This window comes from Lipotes vexillifer, unplaced genomic scaffold, assembly GCF_000442215.2.
Source record: "Lipotes vexillifer unplaced genomic scaffold, Lipotes_vexillifer_v1.1 scaffold554, whole genome shotgun sequence".
Taxonomy (NCBI): Eukaryota; Metazoa; Chordata; class Mammalia; order Artiodactyla; family Lipotidae; genus Lipotes; species Lipotes vexillifer.
The window spans coordinates 2,978,780-3,004,364 of NW_006794635.1; the positions used below are offsets into that span (position 1 = coordinate 2,978,780).

Below are 25,585 nucleotides of genomic sequence, written 5' to 3' on the forward strand. Positions count from 1 at the left end.
ATTTGTCAGGAGGCCCTGAACACAAACATTCTAGGAAGACAAACGCTGCACTTTTATATCTGAATGTCATATTTATCCGTAGCTACATACCCCAACTTCCTTTCTCACTCCAAAAAGCCGATGTCATGTAACCATCAGATAGGAGCTCCGTCTTATTACCAGGGATCTTAGTCACAAATCCAAAGTGTGCCATTCCATGTTCCCTTTACTGCTTTGCCTGGCCAGAAGACTCCCTGGTTCTCTACAATGTATTTAATAACCATTTTTCTCTAGCAATTCTTCCTCATCTTTAAAGAGAACTAACTCTTCATAACACAACTGAAGCCTAATTCTTGGTTTTATTTCCGAAGTCATAAACTCATTTCTCGAATTCTATAAAATTTAATAATTTATGTATTTTAAACTATCCCTTCTCTTTTACTCTCCTTAATTTGTCTTTGTAAGTATCTTCTGAATCATCTTCAAATTTTGTACATCTCTCAAACTTCAAGGCCCAGAAGTTTACTCCTTATCCTAGAAGTAGTCTACTAGCAGAATTAAAATAAAGGTTTAATAGTTCAAACACATACTCTGAAAAATTCCAGGATTAAAAAGTTCTAAAAGTACCAGAGTATGTAGTTACTTATTCCTGGTCAATTTTTCTCTCCACTGTTCATTTAACTAATCACAGCAAATACTGCCTTTTTAGAAGTTTGTATTTTCTGTTTTCAAGGCTACACTTGTCATTTTTTATTCGATTCTCCAATTTATTAGTTATTTCCTACTCTTGTCCTATCCTCAGAGGGATTAACCACTCCTTCCTTATTTGGTATTACCTATACACAAATATACACATGTTCAAAAATCATTTTTCAGGACTTCCCTGGTGGTCCAGTGGCTAAGATTCCACGCTCCCAGTGCAGGGGGTCCGGGTTTGATCCCACATGGCACAACTAAAGATCCCGCGTGCTGCAACTAAGACCCAACACGGCCAAATAAATAAATAAATAAAATTTAAAAAACACTTTAAAAACAATTATTTCTCTCTGAAAACAAAATAACTACTAACTTAAACCAAACACTGACAAGTCACAATCATACAGCAAGACCCACTTCCTGCTCAGGCCTGCATCTGCCCCCTGACCAGGGACTTCTCACCCCCCATTTTTAATTACCTGTCCCTTATATCTTTATGGCAGGAATCACTCAGACAGTGCGACCTATAGCACAAAAGCAAATGAAGGCAGCCTGGCTGAGAAAGCAAATCTGCTCAGTCAGTAAAGTCCACTTCATAATGACACCGACCCCTTTCTCTTCACTAGTAACTGTCTTGCTTCCCCCGTACTGAGCCTCTGAGTTGTGTTCTGTCCACCCACTTGAGCCCTGAACTGTCCCCATTTTATCAATAAGGAAACAGTAGCTCCTAGAAGAGGGAACTTTGACTGACTATACAGAAGCTGACCTCCCAGCTGGCAGCCAGCCCACCCAATTAGTGATGCCACTAATACCATCATTTTTAAGAATAAAAAACTAATCCATAGATGAGGGTTTCTCCATGTCAGCACTAGGAACATATGGGGCTGGATGATTCTTCGTCGTGGGAGTTTATCCTGTGCCTTGTAGGGTATTTAGCAGCACCCCTGACCTCTCCTCTACCCATGGGAATGCCAGTAGCATCTAGTTCAGCTGTGACAACCAAATCATCTCCAGACATTGCCAAATGTCCACTGGGGAGCAAACTCAACCTATGTTAAGAACCACTGGCATATACCAAAGAGAAATAAATTAGTTGAAAGAGGGTAACTTTAATGAGGTAATTTTCTGCCTTACAAAAGGAAGCACCCAGGATTTCTCTCAATGGTGGGCTTCTCCTATTAAATAACTGTAGCCTTTAAGGAAGGTACATATACCTACAAGTCTCAGGATCTTCCCTTTTAAACTGAGGGTGTTAGAACAGCTCTAAATCCCTCTTCCACCTCAAAAGGATTCTACTGATCTATGGTTCTAAGTGCTTTACAGTCAGCAAGCGCTTGTGAAAACTGAAAACATAAAGTATTAAAAACCATGATAAAACAATGAGAAATTAAGAAGAAACATTCCTGACACTGGGCTATGCCATTAGAAAGTGTGACTATTTTACAGAAGGGCCATCATTAAAAACTCTACAAATAACGAATGCTGGAGAGGAGAGGGTGTGGAGAAGAGGGAACCCTCCTACACTGTGGGTAGGAATGTAAACTGGCGCAGCCACTATGGAAAACAGTATGGAGGTTCCTCAGAAAACTAACAGTAGAGCTACCATATGATCCAGCAATCCCACTCCTGGGCATATATCTGGATATCATCTGACACCGGTCAGAATGGCCATCATCAAAAAGTCTAGAAAAAATAAATGCTGGAGAGGGTGTGGAGAAAAGGGAACACTCTTGCACTGCTGGTGGGAATGTAAATTGATACAGCCACTATGGAAAACAGTATGGAGTTTCCTTAAAAAACTACAAATAGAACTACCATACAACCCAGCAATCCCACTACTGGGCATATACCCTTAGAAAACCATAATTCAAAAAGAGACATGTACCAAAATGTTCATTGCAGCTCTACTAACAATAGCCAGGAGATGGAAGCAACCTAATTGTCCATCATCGGATGAATGCATAAAGAAGATGTGGCACATATATACAATGGAATATTACTCAGCCATGAAAAAAACGAAATTGAACTATTTGTAATGAGGTGGATGGACCTGTAGTCTGTCATACAGAGTGAAGTAAGTCAGAAAGAGAAAAAAAATACTGTACGCTAACACATATATATGGAATCTAAGGGGAATAAAAGGTCATGATGAACTTGGGGTAAGGCGGGAATAAAGACACAGACCTACTAGAGAATGGACTTGAGGATATGGGGAGGGGGAAGGGTGAGGTGTGACAAAGGGAGAGAGAGGCATGGACATATATACACTACCAAACGTAAAATAGATAGCTAGTGGAAAGCAGCCGCATGGCACAGGGAGATCAGCTCGGGGCTTTGTGACCACATAGAGGGGTGGAATAGGGAGGGTGGGAGGGAGGGAGACACAGAGGGAAGAGATATGGGAACATATGTATATGTATAACTGATTCACTTTGTTATAAAGCAGAAACTAACACAGCATTGTAAAGCAATTATACTCCAATAAAGATGTTAAAAAAAAAAGATGCATGCACCCCTATGTTCACAGCATCACTATTCACAATAGCCAAGACATAGAAATAACCTAAATATCCATCGAGAGATGAGTGGATAAAGAAGATGTGGTACATATATACAATGGAATATTACTCAGCCATAAAATAGAATGAAATAATGCCATTTGCAGCAACATGGATGGACCTAGAGATTATCATACTAAGTGAAGTAAGCCAGAACAAGAAAGACAAATACCATATGATATCACTTATATGTGGAATCTAAAATATGACACAAATGAATCTATCTATGAAACACAAAAAGACTCATAGAGAACAGACTGGTGGTTGCCAAGAGGGAGGGGGTGGGAGAGGGATGGAGTGGGAGGTTGGGTTTAGCATATGGAAGCTTTTATATATAGAACTGGATAAACCACAAGGTCCTACTGTACAGCACAGAGAACTATATTCAATATCCTATGATAAATCATAATGGAAAAGAATATTAAAAAAAAGAATGTGTGTGTATGTGTGTGTATGTGTGTATATATATAACTAAATCACTTTTCTGTACAGCAGAAATTAACACAATATTGTAAATCAACTATATTTCAATAAAAAATATATAAAGGAAATGTGACTATTTAAAAAATATAATATATTAAAATTTTAAAAGTACATTTATGATCTGGAACAGTGCTGTCCAGAAGAAATATAATGCAAGCCACAAATATAAATTAAAATTTTCTAATAACCACATTAACAATGTACAAAGAAACAGGTCAAATTAAGTTTAATAATATATTTTTACTTAATGCAACATATCCAGAATCTTGTCATTTCAACATATAATCAATGTAAAGTTATGAGATATTTTACATTCTTTTTTTCATCCTGTCTTGAAATGCAGTATTTTACGCTTGTAGCACATCTCAATTTGGAGAGTATTTCCATACTCAATAGCAGCCACATGTGGCCAGTGGCTATAATAATGACAGCAAAGGACTCAAAAAAGGGCAAAAAAAAACATTCGTCATCTTTGCCAGAGAATGAAGTGTTCCACATAAATAGTCAGTTGCTGAAGCTCACCTTTTCAAGCAAAGTTTCTCCCTTTATTCATTATCGATATCGTTCTAAAGCACAATACAAACCACAATACTTTTTAAACAAAGGATTATAAAAACCCCACTGATTCTTCTCTTGATAAGGACCCACTAGTATTATGTGTTTTATATTCTGACACTGTTAGCTCTTCTGTGTTCTTCCCAGATATCACTCCTACCCTAGAAGCAAGTAGATAAATGGAAAACTGTCCTCCCAGGACTGCTCAGCTGTGGGGATGCCTACAAAATGCTACTTCTGGCTCCTCCCTGCACTGGGGTCTGGCAGGTCACCCCACCTAAAAGAGGGTGTCAAGGGTCTCATATTGAAAGAAGCCCATATATAACATTTCTCTTCAGTATATCCATCACCCCCGCAACCCCCTATAAATCCTCATATCAGCAAGTCTGCACCTACTGTTTCCACTTTGTCTCTGTTTTCATCCTCTATTCCCACTTCATCTCTGTTTACACCTCTGTTCCCATTTCATCTAGAAGCTGTAGTTGTGGAGTGAACATAGTCTCTAGTTTGCTACAGTTAACAGTTTACTGCCTGCCCCCTGTTGTCTCAGTGTAACTACTAATAGAGGCTCCATTCATTCTCCAATCTGCCCCAGTTTGGACAATTACATGGTCACACCATCTAATAGTCTCTATCCTTAAGTCTCAAGCCAGCAGACTTCAAGGATCAATCTCTGCCTATAGAAGAAAGGTATAGGAGGTACTGTTAAAACAACATTCACTTTAATTATCATGAACATTCTTGACACATTAAACCTTTCTCTTTAGTTACTTTGTCCCTTTTTTATGATCTACTAGTTCTGGTTAGGTTGGAGTTCAGACTGTATCTTGCTGGATCTTAAGTCTCTACTGTTTTGCAAAACCCGATCCATTTACTTGCAGTCAACAACTTTCCTGATTTGTAAAATTCTTGTCTTTGCTTCCTAATGCCTTGCAAGTTCCCTCACATCACTACCTGCTACTGGCCTCATCCTAGCAAAACACTTATAATCCAAAAAGGCTTTATAGTGAAACAGAGATCCATAAACATGTTCTCACATGCCCTGTCAATAATAATGATAATACTTAACTTTCCCCAGAAGCAGAGCCATGGTAAGACACGTGGTGATAATTATAGGGATACAAAGGAATGGAAAATGTAAGCAGCCTCAGTATTGTAGGAGTAGAGGGGCAAAAGTAGCCACCACAGCAATAACCACTTCTACTATTCCCACCACCTGTTGCTTCTCATGCATCAGGTGGTTAGCAAACATCGTTTAATCCTCACAATGACTTTAGGATGTTTCATTCTTAGACCTCATTTCACTGCTGAGCAAAAAAACACTCACATCTGTTAACTGATGCTGAAGATCAACAGCTCATGAGTGTAATTTGAGGTGGAGAAGAGATCTGAAGCCATGTTAGTTTCTATGAAACTTGTGCTTTTTCTACGGATCATGAAGCCTCAGGAGCCAATCCCAGGGTCAGAGACAGTGTGAAAAAGGAAACTTTTAATTTATGAATACACAGTATCTCAGAGTCCATTTCTCATTCTGGATAAGAAATATGTTTGCACTTCCCTGAACCAGGTGGTGAGAAGGAGAAGGAATATTCATTATGGTTTAGTTCTTCACCATTAGGATTTAGTCAAAAATCCCAGTTTCCTCAACCCTTCTGATTTTGGTTTCATAAATCTGTTTATTTGTTTTTGTTAGTCTTAACTACCTTTATTTCATCCTTGTTACTGAATGACTTTAGGTTGTCAGTTGTTTTCCCTCAGAACTTCCAAGATACTGCTCTCTTTGTCTCCTATTGATGTTCTGGTAAATTAGCAGTAACAGCTAGTAAATTACACTAGTAAATTAGCTGTCAATTTACTAATCACTGGTTTGTTAGTAAACCTCTCTCTCTCTGGCTGTTGTCTTTGGTGTTCTGCAGTTTAACCATGAATAGTCTACGTGTGGATTTCTTTTTATTTATCTTGACTGGGGATTTGCTGAACTTGCTAAATCTGAGATTTGTGATTTACCAATTCTGGAAAAGTCTCAGCCATTCAGATGTTGTCTCTTCCTCATTCTCACTACTACTTCCTTCTGGAAATCTGATGACAAGTGTTAGATCTTATTGCTCTATCTTCTGCGTCTCTTGAATATTTTTCTATCATTTTGTTTCTATGCACCACGTTCTGTTCAACGTCTGCTGCTCAGTCTGGCAGTTCACTCAACTCTTCTACTGTGTCTAAACTCTAACTATTCATGCTATGCACTTTTTAATCTCACCAGCTCCATTTTTCATTTCTAGGAGTTCTATTTTTTTTTCAGTTTTACATGATTATTTTAGCAGTCTCTTGCTTTACTTATGTTACCAATTCATTCTTATTTTCCTAATCACTTTAAACATAATTATTTTTATTCATAATTATTTTTATAATTACTTGTATACAAATAATAAAGTCCAAGGGGTGAAATTCTGCTTTTGTTTCTGCTGACTTGCTTCCTCAAGTGTTGTTTAATTTTTCTACTGTACACTAATAACTGGTGATGTGTCCCTGTGGGAATTTTAAGGGTTTTAGGTTGAAAGTTTGTTCCACCATTAAAAATGTGTACATAAATCTGCCAAGCAAGCAGGGAAACCAGTAATGGGAGACCATTGTATTTCTCGGTTTGAAGTTTCTAAGACCACATAGGTGGCATATATATTTGAATTCCCAACTCTTACGTGGGCAAGACTGTGGTTATAAATTCTCAAAGGAGATTTCTCCTTCCTCTCGTCCATCACCTCATAAACAAGGTCAAGGCAGACCATCCTGACATCTCCCTTTGTTGTTGCACAGATTTCTTTTCAAGCCTTCCCATTTCACTGATCATATAGACTTCAAGAGTCAAGCCATAGGCAGGGATCTCAGCTCCAACTCCCTGCCTTTACAGACCCAAGATTGGGTCTCCCATTTCCTATGTGACCATTAAAATTCCCATGTGGCTCTACGTTCCAAGTATCTGATAAGTGCTTTGGGGAAATGGAGGCATCAGAACTAGCTTATCATCCTGGACTGCCGCTTCTAGCACCCCCCCCTTTTTTTAAATTAAATATCTGGGGACTTCCTTGCGGAATCTGCTCATTTTAAACAGTGTTTGCCGTATTTGATGAAACATTTTGAAGATTATCTGTCTTTCATTTCCAGGGAGGAAGGAAGGAAACCGGGAAAGTTCTTTTATTAATTTCATGTCTCCTATGACACAGAAGCCTAAGGAGCTGGCACACTTTCTGACCACACTGAACGGTATTACAGAGAAGCACATGACCTTTAGTACTGGACTGTGTAAACAAGATATGTAATGTTCAGGATGAGGTAAAATTATTCAGTTAGAAGTTTTCGTTAAGAACATGGCCCCTGCTGGCAGTGAATAGGTGAACTCAGGAGCACTTAAGAGAAGAAAGGGATTTGTTTACAAAAGTAAACTGGTTTGGAAGAACTGCCAGACACTAAAGTTCAAACTAGTTTGCTTTTGGTATACACTCAGACCTCGTTTTATTGTGCTTTGCTTTACTGCACTTCATGGATATTGCATTTTTAAAAATTGAAGGTTTGGAGCAACCCTGCATTAAGCAAGTCTATTGGTGTCATTTTTCCAACCACATTTGCTCGTTTCATGATTCTAGGGCATGTTTTGGTAATTCTGGTAATATTTCAAAGTTTTTCATCATTATTGTATTTGTTATGGTGATCTGTGAGCAGTGATCTGATGTTACCATTGTAATTATTTTGAGACACCACAAACCGCACCCACATAAGACTGCAAATTCAATCTATAAATATGTGTGATCTGACTCCTCCATCAAATGCCATTTCTTGATCTCTCTTCCTCTCCTTGGGCCTCCCTATTCCCTAAGACACAACAATCTGAAATTAGGCCCATTAATATAACCCTACTATGGCCTCTAAGTGTTCAAGTGAATGGAAGAGTCCCATGACTATCCCTTTAAATCAAAAACTAGAAATGATTAGGCTTAGTGAGGAAGGCATGTCAAAAGCCAAGACAGTCTGAAAGCTAGGCCTCTTATACCAAACAGTCGACCAAAGTGTGAATGCAAAGGGAAAGTTCTTGAAGGAAATCAAAAGTGCTACTCCAGGAAAGCAAAACAACCTTACTGCTGACATGGAGAAAGTTTTAGTGATCTGGATAGAAGATTAAACCAGCCACGACATTCCCTTCAGCCAAAGCCTAACTCAGAGCAAGACCCTAATCTCTTCAATTCTATGAAGGTCGTGAGAGGAGAGGAAGGTACAGAAGAAAAGTATGAAGCTAGCAGAGGTTGGTTCATGAAGTTTAAGGAGAGAAGCCATCTCTATAACATAAAAGTTCAGAGTGAAGCAGCAAGAGCTGATGTAGAAGCTGCAGCATGTTATCCAGAAGATCTAAGAAGATAATTAATGAAGGTAGCTACACTAAACAACAGATTTTCAATGTAGATGAAACAGCCTTCTACTGGAAGAAGATGCCATCTAGGACATTCATAGCTAGAGAGGAGAAGTCAATGCCTGGCTTCAATGCTTCAAAGGACAGGCTGACTCTCTTGTTAGGGGCTGATGCAGCTGCTGACTTGAAGTTGAAGCCAGGGCTCACTTAACCATTCTGAAAACCTTAGGGCCCTTAAGAACTATGCTAAATCTACTCTGCCTGTGCTCTATAAATGGAATTATAAAGCACATCTGTTTATTATATGGTTTACTGAATAGTTTAACCCCACTGTTGAAAACTACTGCTCATAAAAGAAAGATTCCTTTCAAAATATTACTGCTCACTGACAATGCACCTGGTCACCCAGGATGTCTGATGGAGAAGTTCAATGAGATTCATGTTGTTTTCAGGCCTGCTGACACAACATTCATTCTGTGGCCTGTGGATCAAGGAGTCATTTAGATTTTCAAGTCCTATTATTTAAAAAATACATTTTGTAAGGCTATAGCTGCCACAGATAGTGACTTCTCTGATGGACCTGGGCAAAATCAATTGAAAACCTTCTGGAAAAGAGTCACTATTCTAGATGCCATCAAGAACATTCCTGATTCATGGGAACAGGTCAAAATATCAACATTAACAGGAGATTGGAAGAAGTTGATTCTAACCCTCCTGGATGACTTTGAGGGGTTCAAGACTTCAGTGGAGGAAGTAATTGCAGTCATGGTAGAAACAGCAAGAGAACTGGAAATAGAGGTGGAGCCTGAAGATGTGACTCACTTGCTACAATTTCATGATAAAACTTGAATAGATGAGGAGTTGCTTCTTATGGATGAGAAAAGAAAGTGGTTCCTGAGATGGAATCTACTCCTGGTGCAGATGCTCTTAAGACTGTTGAAATGACAACAAAGAATTTAGAATAGTACAGAAACTTAGCTGATAAAGCAGCAGCAGCGTTTGAGAGGACTGACTGATTTTGAAAGAAGTTCTACTGTGGGTAAAATTCTACCAAACAGGTCTGTATTCTACAGAAAGGAAGAATCAATCAATGTGGCAAACTTCACTGCTGTCTTATCTTAAGAAGTTGCCATGGCTACCCCAATTTCATCAGCCACCACCCTGCTCAGTCAGCAGCCATCAGCATCAAGGCAAGACCCCACCAACAGCAGAAAGATTGACTCTCTGAAGGCTCAGATGATGGTTAGCTTTTCTCAGTAACAAAGTGTCTTTAAATTAAGGTATGTACATTGTTTTTACAGACATACTGCTACTGCACATTTAATAGGCTGGAGTAGAGTGTAAACATAACTTTTATGTGCACTGGGAAACCAAAAATTTCACGTAAGTTGCTTTACTGCAATATTTGCTTTATAGCAGTGGTCTGGAACTGAACCTGCAATACTTCCGAAGTATGCCTGTATACGTGTACTGCTTATTTGTTTTATAGCAAGAGAAAGAAAAACTTCTTTTTGCACCTCTGCTACATTCATGCTAATTTACTCACACTAATTCTTAGCCCTATGAATCTGTGTACAGATGAAAAAACTTGAGGCTCAGAGACAGAAACTGCCATCTTTATGGCACAGCCAATAGGTCATGGAGCTAGGGTTCAAATCTAGGTACGCCTGTGCTATTTCTTTACAGCTGACACAGGCCTCTAACAATAGGGCCTTGAAATACAAAACTCACTGAACTAAATAAATAGTAGCAGAGTCAGGTCAAACAAGCCAATGTGTTCCTAATTTGGATGTCAAAATCAGGAGTTGTTCAAAAGAAACCACTCTGTTCCATCCACAGTAAAGGATTTAAGCAAAGTACTCCTGCTACTCCAATTGCCTGTCTAAAGTTTTCAAAGGGCGCTCTTCCAAAAGAAGCTTAGGAGGAAAGAGATGATCTCCAACACCATGCCAACTGTAGAGTGGCAGTTTGGAAGGTAAGGAAAATAAATCGGGGTTTTTTTTGTATTTTTTTTTAAACATTTATTTATTTATTTGGCTACACCAGGTCTTAGTTGCAGCATATGGGATCTTTGTTCCAGTGTATGGGATCTTTAGTTGTGTCATGCGGGATCTCAGCTGTGGCATGCATGTGGGATCTAGTTCCCTGACCAGGGATCGAACCCAGGCCCCCTGCACTGGGAGCACAGAGTCTTAACTGCTGGAACTAGTCTATCATTGGTTCCCCCTCTTCCCGTTCATCCTCCGGACACATTGCAAACTGTACGAAACAGGAGGTTAAAGGTGCTGATTCTCCAAGTGGGGAGATTGTTAGTAAAGCAGCTTGAGTGGCGAACCCTAGCACCAGGAAATGAAAAAAGAGGTGGGTTTTAGGAACCTTTCCCGGTCACACGGTGTACCGTCCTCTGGGTTTCCCATGCATGTTTTAGCTCCAGGAAGATTCCCTTGAACCTGGAGATTTTGGACCCATGGAATGGGTGCCATGCAGTATTACTTTAAAGGGTCTGCATTTGCTCACCCAACCTCACCAATCCTCTCAGCCTCAAGAGTGTCCAGCCTTATGTCTCATCCAGCTGTGGGTCTAGATGTGGTCAATCCAGGTTGCATCACAGCCCCTGAACGAATTTTGTAAGAATTTCTCTCTCTTTCACTGTCTGTTTTTTTTTTTTTTTTGTAATTTACCTTTATAATGGGGTTTAGCTGATTTTCACTGCTGTTTATGCTGCTTTACACCCACTTGATTTACTTACCAAGAGATATCAATAAATAGTTTTTAAGATTCTTTCTAGTCAGATATATTCTTCTGTGGTGAATAGGGTGTGTTGAGTCCACTTTATTGAGCCAGGAGAAGGTCTTGTCTATTACATATATGGTTTATGGAACAGTATCTGTGCTAATTTCAAACTCTTGTTTTATGCCTCACCCCACCTCACCTTTCCCCTTAAGCAGCCATAAGTGTGTTTTCTAAATGTGTGACTCTGTTCTGTTTTGTAATTCAGTTCATGTGTAGCGATTTTTACATTCCCTCTATGAGTGATATCTTATGATAAGTTTCTTTTTCTGTCTGACTTATTTCACTTAGAATCACCGTATCTAAATTGACTCATTATGCTGCTACTAGCCTTATGACATTGATTTCATGGCTGAGTGATATTCCATTGTACATAAGTACCACAACTTCTTTATCCATTTTTCTATTTCCTCGGATATTTAAGGTGTACCCAAGTCGAGGTTCTTGTAAACAGAGCAGCACTAAACTTTGGGTTGCCTGTGTCCTGTCGATTTTCGGTTTTCTCAAGATATACTCCCATGAGCGGAAGTGCGGTTTGCTCTGTAGCTCTGTTGTTTAGATGTTTTAGGAAACACCGTACACTTCTCCAGAGTGGTTGTTGGCAATTTACATCTTGCCCATCAGCATAACAAGGATCCATTTTCTCCATGGCCTGTGCTGCATTTCTGGCTTTTACACTTTTCCAGGACGGCCCTTTTGACGGATGCGAAGTGAGACTTCTTTGTAGTGCTGATTTGCATTGCCGGCTTGTTTCGTTGGCCAAAAAGGGCGTATGCGTTTTTCTTGAATATATTCAGGAAAAACGCATATGCCCTATTTGGCCAACTGCATCACTAGCGAAGTTCTGCCACTTTTCATGTGCTTTAAATGCAAGTCCAATCTACCTCTTGAAAACTGTTTCCTGCAATTCTACCTTGCTTTCAAAGCCTACCTCAATATATTTTTGGAAGATAGTTATCATTTATAACCCTGAAGGTTTGTGAGTTGCAGTGCCCCCGAGCTCCATTTTTCAACTTGCTTTTTTGGGAACTGCCCGCAAAACCTCAGGATTGCTTCAGGCCCTATTCTGGTTCCTGGGACAAGCTGAGCCTTTGGTTAATTCTTCTTCCTGATTGGAAATTAGAGTGACATGTGTCTGTCCAAACAGAGCTAGTCTCTCATTGGTTCCCCCTCTTCCTGTTCATCCTCTAGACAAATTGCCAACTGTACAAAACAGGGTGTTAAAGGTGCTGATTCTCCAAGTGGGGAGATTGTAAGTAAAGCATTTGGAATGGCGAACCTGAGCACCAGGAGATGAATAGATGAGGTGCCTTTTAGAAACCTTTCCCGTTCAGAAGGTGTATCATCTTCTGGGATTCCCATGCATGTTTTAGCTGTAGGAAGATTCCCCTGAACCTGGAGATTTGGGACCCATGGAATGGGTACCACGCAGGATTACTTTAAAGGGTCTGCATTTGTTCACCCAACATCAACAATCCTCTCAGCCGGAACAGTGTCCAGCCTTATGTCTCATCCAGCTGTGGGTCTAGATTTGTTCAATCCTGTTGCATCACAGCCTCTGAGCAGAAGTTGTAAGAATTTCTCTCACTGTCCTTTTTTTAGTTTATTATTATATTGGTTACAGCTGATTTTCAATGCTCTGTTTCTTGTTGTTGTACATCCACTTGATTCACTTACAGAGAGACATCAATAAATTCTTTTTTAAATTCTTACCAGTCATATATATTCTTTTCCGGTGACTTGAGTGTGCTGAGTGCAGTTCTTTTAGCTACCGTGTAGGCCTTGTTGATTATCTATTTGGTATTTGGAATGGTATCTTTGCTAATTGCAACCTTCTGGATAATGCCTCACCCCTCCCCACCTTTCTCCTTTAGCAACCTTAAATTGGTTTTCTACATATTTGACTATGTTTCTGTTTTGTAATTTAGTTCATGTGTAGCCATTTTTGATTCCACCTGTAAGTGATATCTTATGATATGTGTCTTTTTCTTTCTGACTTATGTCACTTAGAATGAGCGTATGTAACTCCTCCCGAGTTGTTCCAACTGGCTTTATTTCATTGATTTCCTGGCTGAGTAATATTCCACTCTACATAAGTACCACATCTTCTTTATTCATTTTTTCCTTCCAAGGACATTTAGGTTGTATCCAAGTTGAAGCTCTTTGAAACAGAGAGGCGGTAAACATTGGGGTGCCTGTGTCCTGTCGATTTTTGTTTTTCCCAAGATATACGCCCATGAGTGGAAGTGCCCTATCCTCTGTAGCTCATTTTTAAGGATATTTTAGTAAACACAATACACTTCTCCAGAGTGGCCGTTGGCAATTTACATTTCCACTATCAGCCACACAGGGCTCCCTTTTCTCCTCGCCCTGTCCTGCATTTCTGGTTTTTACACTTTATGAGGATGGCCCTTCTGACTGATGCAAAGTGATACCTCTTTGTAGTGTAGATTTGCAATGCCCACCTGTTTGGTTGGCTAAAAAGTGTGTATGCCCTTTTCTTGAATATATTCAGAAAAAACGTATACACCCTTTTTGGCCAGCTGCATCGTTGGTGATATTCAGCCCCTTTTCATGTGCTTCAATGGTGAGTCCTTTCTACCTCTTCAAATCCCTTTCCTGCAATTCTCACTTGCTTACAAGTCCTTTTCAGTGACTTAACCCAAGATATTTTTCGACGAAAAATATCATTTTCAACTCTGCAGTTTCCTGAATTTTAGTGCCCCTGAGTTCCATTTTTCAGCTTGTGTTTTAGGGAAATGGGACAAATCAGCAGGATTTCCTCAAGCCCTATTCTGTTTCAGTGGGCCATCTTAGCCTTTGGTTAATTCTTCTTCCTGATTGGAAATTACAGTGACATGTGCCTGTCTGAACACCTAGGGCTTGTCTCTCATTGTTTCTCCTCCTTCCTCTTCATCCTCTGGACAAATTCCAAACTCTGCGTAACAGGATGTTGAAGGTGCTGATATCCTCATGTGGGGAGATTGTTAGGAAAGGCGCTGGAGGGGTGAACCCGAGCACCAGGAGATGAGGAGATAAGATGCCTTTTCCAAACTCTTCCCGATCAGATGGTGTACCATCCTCTGGGTGTGACAGGCACATTTTAGCAGTAGGAAGGGTCCCGTGCACATAAGGAGAACACCAGGGATTTTTCCAAATCAGTGTCTCCCCGAACCCCAAACTGGGGAATTTTTAAGCTACAGCTACACGTATGTTCATTAAGGGCCTTGGAAAGTAGGCAGAGTCCGAACTTTAGATGATTGACTTCAGGGTCAGAAGTGCTCACCATTGGCTTCCCTTAGGTTACATTTTATCTGTCGTTGATAGATGATGTCGATAAAAATATCTATTCTTTTTCAGATTATTTCCCCTTATAGGTTATTGCAAAATATTGAGTGTAGTTCCCTGTGCTATACAGTAGTTCCTTATTGATGATCTATTTTCTACATAGCAGTGTGTATGTGTTAATCCCAAACTGTTAATTTATCCCTCCTTCGACCTTTCCCCTTTGGTAATAATAAATTATAAGATTTTATACTTCTGAGAAATGGGGGAGCTGAAAGAGAGGTATCATTTTCAATGGAAAAGCATTCAAAAGAAGATTGAAGCTTTAACCAAGATTATTAGATGTGCATCCTTGGAAAGAAATCACTTCATTTCTCTAATGTTGACCTGACAAATAAGACAAACTTCTTCACTGAACTTGCTTATAATAAAATGATGGAAATATCCAATGGAAATGTTAGGAACATCTTATTTTACCCGAGCCTTATACACTGTTCTATGTTAATTACAGTTTGGCTCACACATCTGTTCATTGAAGTTACAATGTTCTCAATTTCTGTTACTGATCCACCAGAGTGGACCCCAACAACGGTCCCCCTGCCCAGTGTCATTGGAGCCAACAGATCGAGCCTGAGTTTGGTTCAGAAGCAAAGGAATATTTATAGGTTGATCAGAGAATGGAGAGGTAAGAGCGTGCGCTCCCCCGCGGGCTGTGGGCGGGGCTGCTGTGTAGCGATCCTGGCAGCGTCGGCGGGAGGGATGGGGCGGAGCTCTCGAGGGCCGGGTTGGCTGAAGCTCAGGCACTGTGTCTGGAGTCTGCATGGGGCCCCGCGAGCTGAGGTGTCGACCCATCGATTCTGCCCTAGGAAATCGGGTCTGAAGTGCCGGCTGTGGGACCTCTGCATGCGGAGCCCTAGGAGCACGTGAAATTAGACAAAGCACAGAGGAAAAAAAGGTTAGACTTTATTTTATTGCCCAGATTCTATTTTTATCTCCCAGGAAGTTTTCATGGGCTTTGGCGGTGACAACCCCCTCCTCTGCCTTTTGTCCCATTCCTCATTCTTGGGGCACTGAGGGTGCAGACCCCTCTTCTGTAACTGCTTCGTGCTGAGTTGGGAGTCCTCATAGCCGGGGGGAGGGGCAGAACTTCTCCCCAGCAGCCTCCAGGTGAGGTTGATTGTCCCTAGGCCTCCTGCCTCACTGCTCGTCCGCCTGAGCGCCAGCATTGGAAGTGTTATAGATTCTAGTGACCTTTAAGAGTCCAGGAAAGAGATGCGCAGAGACGCTGGGGCGGGGGCCGGTTTTACCCCGCCCCACATTTGTTCGGCCACCTTAGGCTGACGGTTTCTGCCAGCCTAGATGCTCTGACCAGTAGTCTGCGCTTTCTTCAATTAGGCCCCTGAATTAACGTACAAACAGCACCAGGTGTCAGAGCCCTGCCCGCTCAACTCCCAGACAGTCCAGGGTCGGTGGTGATCCAGGACCATGACGGCCACTGAGTCAACGGACTTCTGAAGTAGCCAGGAGTCCAGCCGGTCCTATTGGCGGTGTCTGTAGGTTTTTCTATGGTGACTGCATGATATACGGTCCCCCCGCCAAGCTTATTAGCTCCCCTCTGGGTGCAGTAAGTCCTGCAAGCAGTAGTCTGCTCTTTTGGGGCACACTTTTGTTTTCTGAGAGAAACTCCAGGTCAAGTGATGGTCACATGAGTCGTCATGGGGGCCCATTGCCCCCGGTTGTCTCTCTGGAGGTTGGAGTTGGAGGGCCTCCTCACCCGAGGTCAGTGTGCCCACGGAGCGACCCCTGGAACTTCAGGGCATGGTGGGTGGTTAGGAACACCACATGGGGTCCTTTTCCCTTAGGAGGGAGCTGGCCTTGCGGTCTGGTGATTTCCAGGTTCTTAGATACCCCCAGTATCCTGGCTGGATGGGGCGGCAGGCCAAGCCATTGGTGACCGTAGCTTCTCCTACCTGGAGGGCATTCTTGCGTTGTTCCACTTCAAGTGGTCCCAGTTTTGCACTAATACTCCAATGGCGATTCACCTTTCACCGGGAATGTAAAGGTCAAAGGGTTTAGCTAAATGAGGGAGTTCCAGGGCAAGGGTCTGAATTGACTGCTCTTTCCATTCTTGAAAGGCCACTTCTGGATTCTATTCAAAAGGATCATCAGCTTTTCCTTTCAGTGTTTCATATAGAGGCCCAGCTATTAGACTGTAGGTAGGGATCCAGATGCAGCAAACCCCAGCCTCCCCAGGAACCCCTAAGCTGTCTTCTAGTTTTAGAAAGGGCTAAGGCTGCAAATAGTTTCTTCCCTTTCCTGGAATGGGCTTCTCCGACCTTCTGTGAGAATGAAGCCAAGGCAGGTCACTTTAGTCTGTGATATTTGAGCCTTTTTCTTCGACACCTTCTGTCCTTTATTGGCTAGGTAGTTCAGAGGCCTCCTTAGTAGGGCTGGCGATCAGAATGTTGTCTGCATATTGAAGGAGGGTTCCCTTCTCCAGAGGTAGAACTTGTAGGTGTTTAGCTAACGTTTCCCCAAAGATTGTGTGGGAATTTTTGAACCCTTGGGGCACGACGGCCCAGGAGTATTGTTTTTGTTGTATGTTGAGTCCTGACACGCACAAGCCATAATTTCTTGTGACTCTGGGACTAATGGAATACAGAAGAAGGCATCATTGAAGTCTAATACAGAATACCATGTCCTGGTGGGTGGTAGAATGATCAGCAGGGTGTAGGAATTAGGAACTACTGGATGTATATCCTTGGTGGCTTCACTGACTGTCCTGACATCCTTTACCAGGTTCCCAGCAGCCCACGGGGCTCTCGTGGTCAGGCCAATCCCAGGATCCGGAGCTCACCTGGGTAGGTCCCCCCCAACCCCCACCCCACAGCCCATGGGGCTCTCGTGGTCAGGTCCATCCCAGAATATGGAGCTAATCTGGGAAGGTCCCCAGCAGCTAACAGGGCTCTTGTGGTCACGCCCCTCCCAGGATATGGAGCTCACCTGCGCAGGTCCCCAGCAGCCCACGGGGCTTTTGTGGTCAGGCCCCTCCCAGGATGCGGAGCTCCCGTGGGCAGGTACCCTGGCAGGGCTGGGCACACAGGAACCGTGCACATAGCCCTCATTGCAGAGCACCCCAAGCTCACCTGTCTCTCAGAGCTGACAGAGCACCTCAGAGCAGGAACTGAACTAACAAACAGCAGCTCCGACAGGTCTGTGACCCTGGGCGTCACTCTGTGTGGCTTCCCTCCACCTGGTCTTCCAGAGACTTCCACAGCAGCTGGGGCACCAGGCCTCTGTCTCCACCTGCCACACCCCCTCCCCCTGACTCCTGGGTTCCTGTCATTAGGAGAGAGTTTTCTTGAAGTTGTCTCCCACTCATGGGCCAGATAAAATGATTAGAAAACAAGCCGGAGCTGCAGCCCCTTGTCTATCCTGACTCTCAGGAGCCCACACCTGTTCCTTGGACCTGGCTGGTTCAGCAAGGTCCGTTTTCTGCAACTGTGAGCCCCTGAGGGGTGAGGATTGGCTGACCTGGGCAGCCTGACCGTGCCGGCCAGCCCTCCCCAGGTGTGCCTGGGTTGAGGTCAATATAAACACCGCTCCAGGCAGCAAAGAGCCCCTGCAGCTGTGCCTGACGCCATATTCTCTGCCCCGTCAGCAGTGTTGGGGTTGGTCTGGTGGGTGGGAGTGAGGGGCCACAGCTTTGTGGGTGGCCCGGTGTGAGTGGGGCTTTGCTGGACTTTCTGCAGCAGTTGCCAAGCTGCCACCTGCTAAAGAAGAGGATGTGTCACCCATACCTGCTGCTGGAATTTCTCCCCGGGCAGAGGTGAGGAAGGAGAAAAGCAGTGGGGGCCTGGGCAGGAGGGGTATCTCGGGCAGGGAAATGGAAAGATTCCAGAAGAGCGCCCGGGGCCAGGACAATCCTGGCTGGCCTGCAGGCACCAAGTCGGACGGCGTGCTGTGGCTGGTGTGGCTCCACGGCCCTTCCTGTAGGCTTTCAAGTCCTTGTACATATTCAGGTGTTTTACCCTGGAAGGGTGGGAACAGTTCAGCAGCAGCTGGCCTGGGGCTCAGCTCACGTGTACTCACAGACGCCTCGGCACGGTCCCCCAGCTTTGCAATGAGGACGCTCCTTGCGGGGTGGGGGGCTGCTGGCTGCATGGGAGACGATTCCCCACCTCTGACCAACTTCAGAATTGTTTACCACTGGAGCAAGTGCCCTGATAGGGTTTTCCTCTGTATAACTGGTGGGTTCTGTTTTTTTTTTTTTCTGTTTTGGTTCAAGGTAGATTTTATTCCTCTTTTTTGTACTTACAGATATAAGCATGGAAATAATTCATTCATGTAAATACATGTATGTGAAGGGAATAACATTTTTCTGTATTTTTAAAAATTTTATTTATTTTTGAATTTAATTTTATTTATTTTTTATACAGCAGGTTCTTATTGGTTATCTATTGTATACGTATAAATGTATACATGTCAATCCCAATCTCTCAACCCGTCCCACCGCCACCCCCCCCCCACAGCTTTCCCCTCCTGGTGTCCATACATTTGTTCTCTACATCTGTGTCTCTATTTCTGCCCTGCAAACCGGTTCATCTGTACCATTTTTCTAGGTTCCACGTATATGCATTAATATACAATATTTGTTTTTCTCTTTCTGACTTACTTCACTCTGTATGACAGTCCCTAGATCCATCGACGTCTCTACAAATGACCCAATTTCATTCCTTTTTATGGCTGAGTAATATTCCATTTTATATATGTACCACATCTTTATCCATTCGTCTGCCTGTGGGCATTTAGGTTGCTTCCATTACCTGGCTATTGTAAATAGTGCTGCAGTGAACATTGTGGTGAATGTGTCTTTTTGATTTGTGGTTTTCTCTGGGTATATGCCCAGTAGTGGGTTGCTGGATCATATGGTAATTCTATTTTTAGTTTTTTAAGGAACCTCCATACTGTTCTCCATAGTGACTGTATCAATTTACATTCCCACCAGTAGTGGAAGAGGGTTCCTTTTCTTCACAGCCTCTCCAGCATTTGTTGTTTGTAGATTTTCTGATGATGCCCATTCTAACAGGTGTGAGGTGATACCTCATTGTAGTTTTGATTTGCATTTCTCTAATAATTAATGACGTTGAGCAGCTTTTCATGTGCATCTTGGCCATCTCTATGTCTTCTTGGAAGAAATGTCTATTTAGATCTTCTGTCCATTTTTGTATTGGGTTGTTTGTTTTTTAATATTGAGCTGCATGAGCTGTTTATATATATTGGAGATTAATCCTTGATTAATCTTTGATTCGTTTGCAAATATTTTCTCCCATTCTGAGGGTTGTCTTTTCGTCTTGTTTGTAGTTGCCATTGCTTTGCAAAAGCTTTTACGTTTCATTAGGTCCCATTTGTTTAGTTTTCTTTTTTATGGCATTACTCTAGGAGGTGGATCAAAAAAGATCTTGCCGTGATTTATGTTAGAGTATTCTTCCTATGTTTTCCTCTAAGGGTTTTATACTGTCTCGTCTTACATTAAGGTCTCTAATCCATTTTGAGTTTATTTTTGTGTATGGTGTTAGGGGGTGTTCTAATTTCATTCTTTTACATGTAGCTGTCCATTTTCCCCAGCACCACTGATTGAAGACACTGTCGTTTCTCCATTGTATAGTCTTGCCTACTTTGTCATAGATTAGTTGACCATAGGTGTGTAGGTTTATCTCTGGGCTTTCTTTCTTTCTTTTTTTTTTTTTTTCCCTTTTACACCTTTATTGGAGTATAATTGCTTCAAAATGGAGTGTTAGTTTCTGCTGTATAACAAAGTGAATCAATTATACATATACATATATCACCAAATCCCCTCCCTCTTGCATCTCCCTCCCCCCCTCCATATCCCACCCCTTTAGGTGGTCACAAAGCACCGAGCTGATCTCCCTGTGCTATGTGGCTGCTTCCCAGTAGCTATCGATGTTACATTTGGTAATGTATATATGTCCATGGCACTCTCTCACTTTGTCCCAGCTTACCCTTCCCCCTCCCCGTGTCCTCAAGTCCTTTCTCTACGTCTGTGTCCTTAATCCTGTCCTGCCCCTAGGTTCTTCATAAACTTTTCTTTTTTTTCTTTAGATTCCATATATCTCTGTTAGCACACGGTATTTATTTTTCTCTTTCTGACTTACTTCACTGTGTAGGACCGACTCTAAGTCCATCCACCTCACTACAAATAACTCAGTTTTGTTTCTTTTCATGGCTGAGTAATATTCCATTGTATATATGTGCCAGATCTTCTTTATCCATTCATCTGTCGATGGACACTTAGGTTGCTTCCATGTCCTGGCTATTGTAAGTAGAGCTGCAATGAACATTGTCGTATATAACTGTTTTTGAATTATGGTTTTCTCAGGGTAAATGCCCAGTAGTTGGATTGCTGGGTCGTATGGTACTTCTATTTTTAGTTTTTTAAGGAACCTCTATATTGTTATCCCTAGTGGCTATATCAACTTACATTCCCAGCAACAGTGCAAGAGTGTTCCCTTTTCTCCAGTAAATGCCTCTCCAACATTTATTGTTTGTAGAGTTTTTGATGATTGCCATTCTGACTGCTGGGAGGTGATACCTCAATGTAGTTTTGATTTGCATTTCTCTAATGATTAGTGATGTTCAGCATCCTTTCATGTGTTTGTTGGCAATCTGTATATCTTCTTTGGAGAAATGTCTATTTAGGTCTTCTGCCCATTTTTGGATTGGGTTGTTTGTTTTTGTGAAATTGAGCTACACGGGCTGCTTGTAAATTTTGGAGATTAATCCTTTGTCGTTTGCTTCATTTGAAAACATTTTCTCCCATTCTGAGAGTTGTCTTTACGTCTTGTTTATGTTTTCCTTTGCTGTGCAAAAGCTTTCAAGTTTCATTAGGTCCCATTTGCTTATTTTTGTTTTTATTTCCACTACTCTAGGAGGTGGGTCAAAAAGGATCTTGCTGTGATTTATGTCATAGAGTGTTCTGCCTCTGTTTTCCTCTAAGAGTTTTATAGTGTCTGGTCTAACATTTAGATCTCTAATCCATTTTGAGTTTATTTTTGTGTATGGTGTTATGGAGTGTTCTAATTTCATTCTTTTATGCATAGTTGTCCAGTTTTCCCAGCACCACTTACTGAAGAGACTGTCTTTTTTCCATTGTATATATTTGCCTCCTTTGTCATAGATGAGTTAGCCATAGGTACGTAGGTTTATCTTTGGGCTTTCTATCTTGTTCAATTGATCTATATTTCTGTTTTCTTGCCAGTACCATATAGTCTTGATTACTGTAGCTTTGTAGTATAGTCTGAAGTCAGGAAGTCTGATTCCTCCAGCTCTTTCAATTTCCCTCAAGACTGCTTTTGCTATTCGGGGTCTTTTGTGTCTCCATGCAAATTTTAAGAAATTTTGGTTCTAGTTCTGTAGAAAAAGCCACTGGTAATTTGATAGGGATTGCATTGAATCTGTAGCTTGCTTTGGGTACTATAGTCATTTTCACAATACTGATTCTTCTAATCCAAGAACATGGTTTATACCTCCATCTGTTTATATCATCTTTGATCTCTTTCAGCAGTGTCTTATAGTTTTCTGAGTACAGGTCTTTTACCTCTTTAGGTAGGTTCATTCCTATGTATTTTATTCTTTTTGTGGCAGTGGTGAATGGGATTGTTTCCTTAATTTCTCTTTCTGATCTTTCATTGTTAGTGTATAGGAATGCAAGAGATTTCTGTGCATTAATTTTGTATCCTGCAACTTTACCAAATTCATTGACTAGCTCTAGTAGTTTTCTGGTGGCATCTTTAGGATTTACTATGTGTAGTATCGTGCCATTTGCACGATATTTGCAAGAATATTTTGGCTACAGGTCTTTCACAGTTATTCTCGTACTGATTCCTTCTAGTGTATTTTTCATTTCAGTTATTGTATTGTTCATCTGTGTTTGTTTGTTCTTTAATTCTTCTAGGTGTTTGTTCCTTAATTCTTCTAGGTCTTTGTTAAGCATTTCTTGCATCTTCTAGATCTTTGCCTCCATTCTTTTTCTAAGGTCTTGGATCATCTTCACTATCATTATTCCGAATTCTTTTACTGGAAGGTTGCCTATCCCCACCTCATTTCATAGTTTTTCTGAGGATTTATCTTGTTCCTTGATCTGGTATACAGTCCTCTGCCTTTTCATTTTCTCTATCTTTCTGTGAATGTGGTTTTCCTTCCACAGGCTGCAGAATTGTAGTTCTTCTTGCTTCTGCTGTCTGCTCTCTGGTGATTGAGTCTATCTTAGAGGCTTGTGCAAGCTTCCTTATGGGAGGGACTTGTGGTGGGTAGAGCTGGGTGTTGCTCTGGTGGGAAGAGCTTTAATCTGCTTGTCTGTGGATTAAATAAAAGTTTAATAAAAAGTTTAATCTGCTTGTCTGCTGATGCATGGGGCTGGGTTCCCTCCCTGTTGGTTGTTTGGCCTGAGGCGACCCAGCACTGGAGCCTACCTTGCTCTTGGTGGGGCTAATGGTGGACTCTGGGAGGGTTCACGCCAAGGAGTATTTCCTAGAACTTCTGCTGCCAGTGTCATTGTCCCCATGGTGAGCCACAGCCACACCCCGCCTCTGCAGGAGACTCTCTAAAACTAGCAGCTAGGTATGATCATTCGCCTACGGGGTGACTGCTCCTTCCCCTGGGTCCTGATGTGCACACTACTTTGTGTGTGCCCTCCGAGAGTGGAGTCTCTGAGTGCAGTTGAGACTCTGAGACTCGGAGTGGAGTCGCACAGACTCTGGGTCCTGTGAAGCTTCGATGCTTTGTGGTTCTAGAAATCCTATAGGAGACGGTCCACAGCAGGTGAAGCTAATGCTGTCAGTAGAGGTGGTGAAGCCAGAGATCTGCAGTTCCGACTAGAGGTGCTGATGTACATACAGGACAAAATCATCTCGTGTGAATGTAGTTCAGGCACGTTTAAGATGAATGCAGTCATGTTAATGCCTAACATCTTCTATCTTGTGCCTCTCCTCAGGGACCCCCTCCTCAGTTCCTGAGGCTCCTGTAAGTCATGTACAGGGGAATTGAGAGTGGGCTCTGTCCAGTCTGAGCCCTGAGCTACCCTGTGTGTATCTTAGGATACTCTGTATTTCCGTGGTGGCTCTTGTAACATCATCTCTTTCGTTTCTGATTTATTTGGACCCTCTCTTTAAAAAAAAAAAACAAAAAAACTACTGTTTTCTTTTATTCTCTACAGAAGTTTAATAAGTGTTTGATCTACTACCCTTACTCTATGTATACTTTTTGCCGTGAGATTTTTACTTTTGTTTGTTTTCTTGTTACTATCAATAGTTAGTGAGACTTCTTTTAAGCTACATTCAACATTGCTTATAAAACTGCTATATTAGTGATGACAGAGCTTTAATGGAAGTCGTGTTCTGGTTGTAAATTAGAATGCAATGTGCCAGCAAAAAGCCCCTTAAGTTTATGTCTCATTACTTCTTGTTCCTTTTTTTCCCTTTTTTTTCCTCTTTTTTTTTCTTGTTCTTTTTTAAATTTAATTTTTATTTTTTATCAGAGCAAATTTGATTAAAATGTTTTGTTTGTTCTAGGTGTGTAAGATGTGGTTCTTTTACACATATACATGTATCTATACTTCTTCAGATCATTTTCTCATGTAGGTTATGACACAGTGTTGAGTAGTCTTCTCTTGGTATTCCGTATGTCTTTGGTGATTATATATTTCACATGTGTTTCTGTATCTATGTTAACCCCAATATCCTAATGTATCCAGTCCTCACAGCTTTCCATTTGGTGAACCATAACTTTGTTTAATGAATCTGTGATTGCCTTTCTCTGTGGAAATATCTTCATTGGTATCAATTTTTAGCTGACACCTATAAGTGATATTATAGGATATGTGTCTTTTGCTGTCTGACTTAGTACAATTTGCCTGATTACCTCTAGGATCATGTACGGTGCTGCAAATGGCATTGTTTCATTATTTCCCCTAGCTAATAGTCCATCTGTACGTGTACGAGTTCTTCTTTGTCCACTCACCTCTTGATGGACTTTTTGGTTGCCTCCATGTCTTGGCTATTGTAATACTGCTGCACTGCACATTTGCCTGCCTGTGTCTTTCCAATTCTGTCTTCTTATGTTATAGGCCCAGGAGTGGGCCTCCTGTATCATATGGTATCTCAGGGTTTGCCGTTTAAATGCACCACGATTCTGTGCTCATGAGTGGCTCTTTCCAGGCTACATCCCACTTAAAGTTGAGGGTATGCATTTCTCCGCAACACCTTCAGCATTCATTTATTTATTTATTTATTTTTAACACCTTTATTGGAGTATAATTGCTTTACAATGGTGTGCTAGCTTGTGCCTTACAACAAAATGAATCAGTTATACATATACATATGTTCCCATATCACTTCCCTCTTGCGTCTCCCTCCCTCCCACCCTCCCTATCCCACCCCTCCAGGCGGTCACAAAGCACCGAGCTGATCTCCCTGTGCTATGCTGCTGCTTCCCACTAGCTATCTACCGTACGTTTGGTAGTGTATATATGTCCGTGCCTCTCTCTCCCTTTGTCACAGCTTACCCTTCCCCCTCCCCATATCCTCAAGTCCATTCTCTAGTAGGTCTGTGTCTTTATTCCTGTTTTACCCCTAGGTTCTTCATGACATTTTTCCCCCCTTAAATTCCATGTATATGTGTTAGCATACGGTATTTGTCTCTCTCTTTCTGACTTACTTCACTCTGTATGACAGACTCTAGGTCTATCCACCTCATTACAAATAGCTCAATTTCGTTTCTTTTTATGGCTTCAGCATTTATTGTTTGTAGTTTTCTTGCTGATGGA

The 25,585-nt window shown here is 41.7% G+C and overlaps 1 protein-coding gene across 1 annotated transcript in view; it reads right to left on the reverse strand.

Moving 5' to 3' along the window:
• LOC103079455 (cytochrome b5 reductase 4) overlaps window positions 1-16,229 on the reverse strand; it is a 64,992-nt gene extending 48,763 nt beyond the window's left edge. The window contains 1 exon segment of the mRNA XM_082931410.1: window positions 16,160-16,229. Coding sequence (XP_082787536.1) covers window positions 16,160-16,229 — 70 coding nt within the window.
• Between the last annotated feature and the right edge of the window lie 9,356 nt (window positions 16,230-25,585).